This window comes from Balaenoptera borealis, assembly GCF_965194805.1.
Source record: "Balaenoptera borealis genome assembly, chromosome: X".
NCBI lineage: Eukaryota > Metazoa > Chordata > Mammalia > Artiodactyla > Balaenopteridae > Balaenoptera > Balaenoptera borealis.
In genome coordinates this window covers 43,289,773-43,301,371 of record NC_138881.1, presented here as the reverse complement: position 1 = coordinate 43,301,371, position 11,599 = coordinate 43,289,773, and the positions used below count along the sequence as shown (strand labels likewise).

The 11,599-nt window shown below is 54.4% G+C and overlaps 1 protein-coding gene across 3 annotated transcripts; it reads right to left on the bottom strand.

Moving 5' to 3' along the window:
* Nucleotides 1-1,585: 1,585 nt before the first annotated feature.
* On the bottom strand, nucleotides 1,586-5,369 carry MAGIX (MAGI family member, X-linked). Of its 3 annotated transcripts, none has more exons than XM_082376832.1 (6): nucleotides 5,209-5,369; nucleotides 4,274-4,420; nucleotides 3,429-3,511; nucleotides 3,118-3,354; nucleotides 2,835-3,006; nucleotides 1,586-2,115 (listed from the first exon to the last, which is right to left on the bottom strand). In XM_082376832.1, exons 1-6 carry the CDS (start codon nucleotides 5,255-5,257, stop codon nucleotides 1,811-1,813), a joined length of 993 nt encoding a protein of 330 aa, XP_082232958.1. In that variant the 5' UTR covers nucleotides 5,258-5,369; the 3' UTR covers nucleotides 1,586-1,810. The 3 variants fall into 3 exon arrangements, with proteins under 3 accessions (XP_082232958.1, XP_082232959.1, XP_082232960.1); XM_082376833.1 differs by having other exon boundaries at nucleotides 2,874-3,006; XM_082376834.1 differs by lacking the exon at nucleotides 4,274-4,420 and having other exon boundaries at nucleotides 5,209-5,367.
* Nucleotides 5,370-11,599: the final 6,230 nt, after the last annotated feature.

The window sequence follows — 11,599 nt, the reverse complement described above, 5'->3', positions numbered from 1 at the left end:
TATCTTTTGCTATCTTCCTAACTCTCACTTCTCTCTGAAATTATCTTTTATTTATTCATCTTCTTGTGTCTTTTCTGACATCTGTCTACCCGCCCCCACTACCTCAGCTACACAAGGATAGAAATCTTTATATTTCATTCCTCCAGCATCTCACCAGTGCCTATCACAGTGCAAGGTAAACAGTTGGGGCTCAATTAATACTTCTCAAATGCAGGTGAGATTAAGAGGACAGGCTTGGAAATCGGGGAAGATTAAATATTGCCTCAATCCCCAACTTCCTCAAGCTATTTATACTCACTGGGCCTCATTTCTCTCCTCTGTGAAATGGTCACATCGGGATTGTTGAGTCGATATGTAACTAGATGGAAATAGATAGTTCCAGTAAAGCCGGTAGCCAGGATAAGACCAAGTAAATGGTGGCTGCGGGTACTATCGATATTATTAGTCTCCTGGGTGTGACTGTTTTTATAGGACTGGGGCTCTGGAGCCCTTTCCTGACTTCCCTAGAGCCACACTTCTACCAGGCTCTGAGTTAGGGTCAGCTAGAAGCCCCAGTGCACTCCCCCACAATGCCTACAGCGCTAATCATTCAAGGGTTCACCTCTTCACCTCTTTATACCCCAACTCCCAGCCTAGCTTTACAGTCCCTCTCTCCTCCCCAGCGCCACCTTGGACACTCACACTCGGGCCCTTTAATTTCCCTCCCTCACCTCTCCAGCCCCTCCCCGTAGGGGGTAGAGTTGCCCATTCCCTCCAGACCACAGCTTCCTTCGTTGGGGGGGATGGGACGCAGTGTTCAGGATGTGGTGACAGCGGAGGTGACTGGACATTTCTGGCCTCGGTCAGCGCCCGCACTGGGGCTACACCGGAGTCCGGCTGGCCATATAAGCCCTGGCTTTGGGGCTCTGTTCCCAGGACGGAGGAAACTCGGGCCTCTCCCAGGACCGGGAACGCCCAGCGTGTAGCGTGTGCACACAAGCCCGTCTGCAGTTCGTCACCCATCTATGGAAGAGGGGGGCGCAGCCCAACGGTTCTAAAAGCCTTTTTTAGCCCGGCCCGCTGACTCACACCTTCCTGGCTCCGCCCCGAAGGGGGCTTCGGGGCCCCAGCCAGCGCCCTGAGGGTGGCAGTCTACAGCCAGCCAAAGCTGAGAGACCAGGCTGGAAGTGAGAGACCGCAGGTTCTCGGCGAAGGAAGCCGCCCCGGTTCTAGCCTTGCTATCCAGCCCAGCTGAGGGTCTGGACGATTCCTGGCCGGGGTTGTGGGTACACTGGTGCACACCCCGCCACAATAGGCCCACCTCTGCATTCCCCACGCCACGCGCAATAATTAACTGAGCCCTGCACACGTCCAAAAAAGTGAAATGAATAAATGGGGAGAGAAGCAGGAATTGGCGAAGGGGAACGGCGTGGGGCTATGCCGGCAGAAGCGAAGACCTCTCTAGAGGCATGAAAGAAACAGCAGGAAGTAAGCTTGTCAAGGGTTGCTAGAAGAGGCCCTCCTCGCAACCAGGTCGACCCACCCGCTGCTTTACGAGTTGGACTCGGGAGCCCCACCCGGCCTAGAGCACCTGGCAAGTCAAGACTGGATCGAACCATTTTATTACCTCCCCTGCCCGAAGCAAGAAGCGCAGGGCTGGCCGGTCCGGGAGGGCCGTACCACTGACGCCTCGAGGGGAGCGCGGGCTGGTCGACTGCGAAGCAGGAGGGGGGAGAAGACCAAGGAAGCTCTCCCCATGATGCTAGTGAGCGGCGGGCGGAGCACGCCAGATCCAGGTTGGGCAGTACCAGGTGACCCGTCTGCTACACGCTCAGTGCCTCCGCCTTCCGGCTGCCATCTCCAGGGCTAGCTGCGCGGCCCCTGGGACCCCTAGGGCTCGCGAGAGCCGTTCCTCGCTCGGCACCAGCCAGGGTCCAGGGGAATCCGGGGTGTGGTCGTTGGGGTCCTCCGTGCTGCCCTCAGGAGGAGGAACCGCGGGGTCGTCCGCCACTCCTGGGCTAGACTCCGGGCTGCCCCGGGTTTGGGGCGTCGTACGGGGTCGAGGGTGCTGAAGTGGGGAAGCGCTGGAGCTGCGAGACCTCGTCACTGCTGGTCCCCCAGGATCTGCGCTGCGATCTGGGGATGGCAAGACTGCAGATTAGATTGGGCGATAGGGTGGGGAACGGAGATGGGGCCCCTTGGCTGAGGGTGGCCGGCAGACTCGAAGGGCTGCGGGAGACAGAGACCCCAGTACTTAGAGAAACCTCCCTCAAGGAATGGACACGCCCTTCAGGAACCGGAGCCACTCCTCAAGACCCGACACCTCCTTTCCCGAGTCCCCTCCTTTCCTGGATGCAGAACACTCCCCTCAGAAATCAATTCCCACAACTCCCAAAGGAAGTCAAACCCCTCCCATCTAGGATCCCAGACTCTCTCCTTGCTCATCCTACCTTCCTCAACTCCCAACCCTTTCCCTAATGGATCCCTCATCTTTTGGGACCAGACCCCCTACCCTCTGGATACCCATCCCATCCCCTCTCCACTGAGACCCACTCTGCTTTCCCATCTGGGGACCACGACCCTTCCTTCTGAACAACCACTTTTACCCCAAACCCCTCTTTTCGCTTCCCTCCCAGTACCTCAAAAGCCTCCCCTCTGAAATCCACCCTTATTCCTATCCTGGGACCCCGGTCTTCCCATCCCCACTTTTGAAAATATCATGACCCTCACAAACACCAAGCCCTGATCCTCCCCATTGAGACCACCAAACCCTTCTCACCCAGGTCCCCAGCCTCTCCACTCTGCGACCCTCATCGTCTCACAGATCCCTGACCCCAATCCTCTGAGAAACCCACCATCTTCTTTCCAGGGCCCTCCCACCCCCTCAGGCTTGCCGGGGTGGGTCTCAGGAGGCCTGCTTAGCACAAGGTAGAGCCGGGGACCGCCTGCGCGAATCCGATCCATGACCTCGGCATGGGTGAGCCCCTGAGTTGACTCTCCATTGATGTGGAGCACGAGGTCGCCGGCCTGCAAGAGTGCAAGGCAAGGGGTGTTGTAGAAAGGTCAAAATGGAGAGCACGTCGACAACAGGATAGGACAGGGCTGGCACCGTCGAATGGAGGGTGCCTTATGCTTCACCTGCAAGCGACCGCAGCGCTGTGCCGGCCCGTCCTTCAGCAGCCCGCGCACTGCCAGCGGAGCGTCCCCGCCTGCATCTCGGCCTCCACTTAATGTGAAGCCAAAGCCCACGGAGCTGCGAACGAGTTCCACACAGAACTGACCAGAGGCCTGGGGCGGCTTCGAAGCACGACGTGCCTTACCCTGGGTCACTTGGAGCGGCGCGGTACGTGTACCCAAGGTCTCTGACCGACGATGCTGGAGTAAGGACACAAGTATACATACACTGCCAGTCTCGAGGCAGGTGGCCTCGAAGGAGGACAAGGTGGTACCTGGGGCCGGTGTTCCACGAAAGTGGCATTAGGAAGGCGACTGTCTGTGACCTCTATGTCCGCAGAATCCAGCACGCTAATGGCTGGGGGATGAAAAAGGCAGTCGGAAGGTTACTATAAAGAAACTATCTAGGACCAGCCTACTGAGTTAATATTTCTAGCCTCATCTCATTTCCTTGCCTCTAGGATGCAGAGACAGACTTGCTCATCCATTTAACTAGGCTCCGCCCACACGAATAACTATCCTGATTCCGCCTTCTTAGCTAATAACCCTGGGACCAGCTATTTGAATAATCCTAAAGACCTTCCTACCTCCCTCTAATAACACGCAGATCCCGCCCCTCATATTAAACCTTTAGGCTCACCCTGCAGGGTGCTACTCCAGGATTCCGCTGCTGAAGATTCCAGGCCCCGCCCTCCAATCAGCCTATAAACTTCAACCTATTCCTGACCTTTCGAGCCGCTACCGCAGTACGCTTATAGACTCCACCTCCTTGACTAACATTCCAGGCCCGCCCCTTAGCCAAATGCCCGCCCCCAACCCTCTCCAGGCCCCGCCTCCTCAGAAATGCCACTCGAAACCCTGCTGACAAAAGTAAAGATCAAGCTCCGCACCCACAACTAACCTTGCAACGTTCACCTACTGCAGTAACCCTCTCTGTGTCACCTCCTAGAGGAATAATCTAGGCTAACCCCAGCACCCTCGAATCACCGCCGAAGCCCGTCCTCCCAGCTCACACCCATTGGCCCCACCCAGGGGAGTAGCTAACAATCCTGGGCCCGCCCCCCCAGAACCCAGCTCCACTCCGACCACGCCCCCGGGAGGCCACGCCCCCATCACGCACCCTCCTTGGGGCGCAGGCGCAATGTGGCGCCGGCCCGGCGTACCAGCGCCGCCACGTCGGCCGCAGCTCGGGCCGCCAGGGGGCGCGCGTCCAGCCGCGCCAGGAGCTGCCGGGCGCTGGGGCCCGCGGGCGGGGGAAGGCCACGGCCTGCGCGAGTGAAAAGAACAGATCAGGGCCCACCCTGAGTCTCAGCGACCCCCTACGCCACCCCCCCCCACGACCGAAGACCTAGAATGCCCCTCAGGATCCCGGAGACCCGAGACCACTCCCTCGATAGTTCTGAAAGTCACCGACTGCCCCTCTCATCTCCCGTGACCCCCGACCATCGCGGGTATGCCCGTGGACCCCCGCCTGCCCCCACGACATCCCTGGACAGCTATTTAACCCCAATATTCCTGGACACCTCCGAACACCCTGTGAATAACTCTGGAGGTCTCTCACTACCCCCCTATAACTCCGGATTCCAGACTCTTCCCCCGAACATCGAGAAGGATCCCGATTCCCCCAGATGTCCCAACAGAACACGGTTTGCCCCCTGTGGCCCAGGCACCCCCGATTCCCCTCCAGTTATCCTAGGCAACCCTGCCGGCCCACATATCCCCAGAGCCCCCAGCCTAACCCCCCACAATTCACCAAAGACCCCGAGTGTCCAGTTGTCCCCAGTGACCCCGGGCAGACCCCTCCGGCACACCTCCCCGGAGACTCCGGAGAGACCCCCGGGTCTGGTGCGCCGCCCCGCAGCGCGGGTGCGGGTAGGGCGCCTCGAGCCCAGCCCGGGTCGCTGGGCCCCTGCCCTCCACCGCCGCCGCCCGCAGCCGCTAGGGCGCCAGGGTTGCTTTGTTTACCACCTGTCAGAAGGAAAAGGTGAGGAGCAGACAGGCGGGGCGAGGGCTGGCAGGGACGCGCCCACTACCCTCCCACCCCCCGCCCCGTACCTCGTCTGCTCCCCTTAGGGTCCGTGGCGCCCCCCGCGCGCGGCTCCATGACCCGTACTTGGCCTGGTGGACGCACTGCCGCCAGCGACGCGTTTGGAGCGCCCGGGAGCGCTCACCTGGCGGCCCGCCCGGGCTTGGACGCGGCTGAGGCCGGCCGGCCGGTCCCGTGCTCGGCGCCCCAACCAGCGCGGTGACCTACCTGGCGGCCGCCAAGGAGGCCTGGCCCTGGGAGCCAGCGCGAGCTCTTGGCCTCGCTCTGCCTCAGGCGCTGCCTCTCTTTCCCAGCATCATGGGAAAACTCTTTCCGCCCAGGGGATGTTGTTATTCCACGTGTGAGAGGGGGAAGTCGAGGCCCAGAGAAGTTAAGGGCCCCACCCGAGCTCTGACGACTAAAAACGGGGTGCAGAACCGGAACCCAAGTTTACCAGGGTATTCTGCAGCCTCCACCAGAGCTTTGCACATCGTAGGCACTCAGTAAATTTGCAGTGAATGTTTCCCTACTGGGGGACTGGAAGAGTACGGTGGGCTGGGGAGGGGGGTGCCCTTGGAGCCTTTGGGAGCTCCGGGAGGCTTCAGGGGCCTGAGCATATAGGGTTGGGGGATTCAAAAAGTAGGGAAGGGCAGGTCTCCTGGAGAGTGGAGAGGCAGTAGGAGCCTGGACTTGAGGAGCCTTTGAAGGCACATGGTGGGGGAGGGGACACTAGCCAATGAGAGGGGAGAAATGAGGCCCTTCCTAGGTTTGAAAAGGGGTGGGGCTTTGTCTGGAGACAAAGCCCCCAAGGGTGGAGCACTTGGGCAGAGTGCTACTGAAGTGGAAGGAGGAATGGGGAGCTGTGAGAGAAGGCCTGTGGCCACCACTTTGTGGAGGAAGAAACAGGCAAAAGATTTGAACACAAACTTTACCAAAGAACATATGCAGATGGCAAATAAGCGTGTAAACAATGCTTAATACTATTAGTCTTTTGGGTAATGCAAGTTAAAATCATGATGAAATACCACTACACACATATTAGAATGGCTAAAGTTAATTAAAAATCTGACCATACCAACTGTTTGTGAAGATGTGGAGAAAACGGAACTCTCATATACTGTTTACTTTTTTTTTTTGTCATGCCGTGGGACTTGTGGGATCTTATTTCCCCAACCAGTGATTGAACCCAGGCCCCAGACAGTGAAAGCACCGAGTCCTAACCAATGGACCCCCGGGGAATTCCCTCATATACTGTTGATGGAAATGTAAAATGGTATATAGCATCTTTAGGAAACAGTTTGGCAGTATCGGTTTTTTTTTTTTGGCTGCGCCTCGCAGCATGCGGGATCTTAGTTCCCAAACCAGGGATGAAACCCACATCCCCAACATTGGAAGCACTGAGTCTTAACCGCTGGACCACCAGGGAAGTCCAGCAGTATCTTTGAAAAGTTAAACTTACATGTATGATCCAGCCATTCCACTCCTAGTTATTTACCTAAAAGAAATGAAAGCATATGTCTACACAAATATTTGTAAATGAATGTTCATAGAAGCTTTATTTGTTGTCTTAGTCATCTCAGGCTGCCATAACAAAATACCATGTGACTTAACAGAAATTTATCTCTCACGGTTCTGGAGGCTGGAAAGTCAAAGACCAAGGTGCTAGCCAATTTGGTTCCTGGTAAGGCTCTCTTCCCAGCTTGCAAATGGCCACCTTCACTCTGTATCCTCACATGGAAGAGAGAGAGAGAGAGAGAGAGATCTTCCTCTTCTTATCAGGCCACATCCTATCAGATTAGGACCCCACTCTATGACACCATTTTTTAAAATTTTGGCCACGTCCTGTGGCTTGTGGGATCTCAGTTCCTTGACCAGAGGTTGAACTTGGGCCACAGCAGTGAAAGCACCAAATCGTAACCACTAGACCACCAGGGAACTCCCGTCTTATGACATCATTTAACCTTATTTTCCTCCTAAAGATTCTATCTCCAGATACAATCACATTGGGGGTTAGAGATTTAATATACGAATTTTGGGGAGACACGAGTCCATAGCATATGTTAATAGCCCAAAACTGAAAACAACCCAAATGTCCATCAACAGGTGAATAGATCAGCAAACTGGAATATTCATGCAATGGAATACTACACTGCAATAAAAATGGATGTAAAATTTGGATGGATCTCAAAATAATTATGTTAAGTGAAAGAAGCAAGACCTACCTCCCCACGCAAAGAGTACATTCTGTATGATTCTGTTTATATAAAAATCTAGTAAAATGCAAACTAATGTATAGTGAAAGAAAGTAGATTGGTGACGAGGGGGAGGGGGCAGCAGGCAGGAGAGAGGAATCACACAGGGGCAAGAGAAAACTTTTGGCAGTGAGGATTGTGTTCTCTATCTTGATTGTAGTGATAGTCTCACAGTTGTAAACAGTTTGAAACCATGCCCCATAGGGTTAATGTTTCTGTTCAAGTGCCTAACAGAAATTCTTGAGCTTGTCTCACAGAACAGCAGGTAAGGGAACAGCTTGTTAAAAACCCCTCTGCTTGTAACCTGCCTTCACTGACCAAACTCGTCTTAATTATTTTTGACTCCTTTACCACCCCCTATTGATAACACTTCTGACATATGGGTTGCTATAGTAATGGGGCTTACCATTGTTTTCCAGGAACTTGGAGTCAGCTCTTGTCCAATTCGAGCCAGTTAAGACGGGTTGGGACCACCGACCCCAAAACTGGGCCTGCACAGGTGTTTGATGAATGACCTTTTGACATCAGAGGGCTGAAAACTCCACCCTCAGATCATGCTAAGCACCTCCATTTTTGAACATGCATTCCATGAAGAAGCATGTAACTCATATACACCTGTGCAGAACATCGATTGCCTCACCTTTTCCCTGCCTCCAAACACTTTACCCTGGGCCTAAGACCACCCTGATTCTTTATCCCATAAGTATCTCAAGCCCTGTGCCTTTGGGGAGGTGGTGAATAAACCCTTTCTCTGCTGCAGACCTTGCTGTCTCAGCCTTTGGCTTGCTGAGTGTTGAGCAAATGAACCTCGTTCAGTAACAAGTTCAAAACCTATCAAATTTTATGGCAATTAAACCTCAGTCCCTTTAAAAGGGATCTATTTCTTAAAAAGAAGAAATATTTGATTAAATTAATAAGAACTGGTGGGGTTGTGAAAGGGACTGACTTAAATCCATGAATGAGGTGACGCTAAAAGGGGCAAAAGGCTTATTTTCATGAATGGATGAGGCTAAGAATGCATTGGTTTAAACCCACAATGGAGCAGGACTAAGAGGGGGTTTGGCCTGTCCAGCTTGATTGTAATCAATATTGATTAAAGATAAGCACCGGAGCTGCTACCACAGGTTGGCTGGGCACAATGCAGGTGGTTTGGAAGGTTTATTCCTAATCCTTTGGCAATTTTACCATGCACACTTCATTACCACCACTTCCCAGAGGGGTACACTGAGGGTCCAGACAAAGCAGTAGCTAGGGTTCCACCTTCTGTAGCTAGGGTTTGCCTTTTTTTTTTTTTTAATCTTTTTTTTTAAATTAATTTATTTATTTTCGGCTGTGTTGGGTCTTCGTTTCTGTGCGAGGGCTTTCTCTAGTTGCGGCGAGCGGGGGCCACTCTTCATCGCGGTGCGCGGGCCTCTCACTATCGCGGCCTCTCTTGTTGTGGAGCACAGGCTCCAGACGCGCAGGCTCAGTAGTTGTGGCTCACGGGCCCAGTTGCTCCGCGGCATGTGGGATCTTCCCAGACCAGGGCTCGAAGCGGTGTCCCCTGCATTGGCAGGCAGATTCTTAACCACTGTGCCACCAGGGAAGTCCTAGGGTTTGCCTTTTGTCTGGGCCCCCCAACCCTGCCAGCTGCCTTGGTGACCTGAGTATGGCTCCCTCAACCCCAATCCTTGCCCCTATCCCCAGATTTGTGGCCCTGCTGGTATCAGCTCTCAGCAAACTCTCACCCAGGGTCCCGTCCCTACCATTCATCCCTGAAGCCATCCTTGGACACCCCATTCCTTTGCAAACTCCCCTAAGACTGAGCATCTCCCAGTCTCAAACAATCCCCCATCTCCAAACCCTCAAGCCCCCATCCAGTTGGCAAGCTCCTTGCCCCATTTCTGAAACATCCAGGCTGCCGGATACTTGGAAAGCTCCCCTCACCATCCACCATCCTGAACTTTTGACAGTGCTCCTCTGCAAGGCCCTCCCATCAAGCAATCTATAGAACCTCAGGCACCCATTCCTCAACCTTTAAGCACCCCTCTACCACAATCACTGGTTCCCCAGGCCCCAAACCCCAGATTGGAAGCTGCCATCTCCATCTTCAGTGCTTGAAGTCTCAGTAAGAACAGGGCCAGACGAGGGTAAGTTACTTACACTCTCTGGGCCTCTTTCTCCCAATTTATAAAACTGGGGTAATAATTGTGCCTTGTGTTGCCTTATTTCTCATTCCACAAGCCATACGTAAGAAGTTTACACGGCATTATACAAAGAAAGCATCTTGGCTTCTCCGAAGAGAAGGTGGGCAGATGCAGCCATCTTATGCTGGGGACTGCTGGGGACCCCTGGGAGCGCACACATCAGCTGGACTCCCAAGGGTGGCCAAGAGGGACAGAGCAGATCCCAGTTCAGGCAGGCAGATGCCCAGAGAGGCCAGTGATCCTGGTGACCAGCACTGCCCTGCAGGATTGGGGAGGTCCCTGGGGGAGGGAAAGGGGACTGGGCCCTGGAGGAGAGAGTGGCAAGGCTTCCCAGTGGAGGAGAGGATATGGATGCCTAGGGCTCAGCCTTGGTTTTTCTCCTCAACCCAGTTCTCTTGGGAAGACTCAGGAAAAGAAATCAGCTTGGACTCATCCCCACAGACAGAAGCACTTTGGTTGGGCTTCCCTGGTGGCGCAGTGGTTGAGAATCTGCCTGCCAATGCAGAGGACACGGGTTCGAGCCCTGGTCTGGGAGGATCCCACATGCCGCGGAGCAACTAGGCCCATGAGCCACAATTACTGAGCCTGCGCGTCTGGAGCCTGTGCTCCGCAACAAGAGAGGCCGCGACGGTGAGAGGCCCACGCACCGCGATGAAGAGTGGCCCCCGCTCTCCGCAACTGGAGAAAGCCCTCGCACAGAAACGAAGACCCAGCACAGCCATAAATAAATAAATAAAAATTTAAAAAAAAAAAAAAAAAAAAAGAAGCACTTTGGTTTACAATTCTGCAGGGACAATCATCCATCGTCTGCATATAAACATGCGTTCTTTCTTTTCAGAAATGGAAGAACAAAGGGTTGAAGACTTTGAATTGGGCCTTGATAACACGCAGTCACCTTCCAGGTGGACAAAAGGCTGGGAAAGGCCTCCTAGAAAGAGGGAACAGCATAGGCAAAAGCAGGGAGATGGGAATAACAGTGGGCATATTTAGGGAGCTGTGAAAGCCCCATTCGGTCACAACAAGAACAGGGCAGAGCAGTGAAGGAGGTCCAGTGTGTTCCCCCACAGACAAGGTCAGGTCAGAGATGGGAGGAGCATGGGACTAGAGGAGGAACGAAAGCAGGGACCATTCAGCCCTTTCAACTACAACAAAACCAGGACTCTGAAAGGTGGATGAGAGAGGTTGCACAGCCTGCCAGAATGGACATCAGGACACAGTGTGTTCACAACCCATAATGAAACAGTCATGGACCAGATGACTGTTGGGGGTAAGCTGCCTGAGACCCCCACTGTTGTTGGCTGACTGTGCGACCCTGGGCCCCTCCCATCCTCAGTTTCTTCTTCCACAAAGTGGTGGCCACAGGCCTTCTCTCACAGCTCCCCATTCCTCCTTCCACTTCAGTAGCACTCTGCCCAAGTGCTCCACCCTTGGGGGCTTTGTCTCCAGACAAAGCCCCACCCCTTTTCAAACCTAGGAAGGGCCTCATTTCTCCCCTCTCATTGGCTAGTGTCCCCTCCCCCACCATGTGCCTTCAAAGGCTCCTCAAGTCCAGGCTCCTACTGCCTCTCCACTCTCCAGGAGACCTGCCCTTCCCTACTTTTTGAATCCCCCAACCCTATATGCTCAGGCCCCTGAAGCCTCCCGGAGCTCCCAAAGGCTCCAAGGGCACCCCCCTCCCCAGCCCACCGTACTCTTCCAGTCCCCCAGTAGGGAAACATTCACTGCAAATTTACTGAGTGCCTACGATGTGCAAAGCTCTGGTGGAGGCTGCCGAATACCCTGGTAAACTTGGGTTCCGGTTCTGCACCCCGTTTTTAGTCGTCAGAGCTCGGGTGGGGCCCTTAACTTCTCTGGGCCTCGACTTCCCCCTCTCACACGTGGAATAACAACATCCCCTGGGCGGAAAGAGTTTTCCCATGATGCTGGGAAAGAGAGGCAGCGCCTGAGGCAGAGCGAGGCCAAGAGCTCGCGCTGGCTCCCAG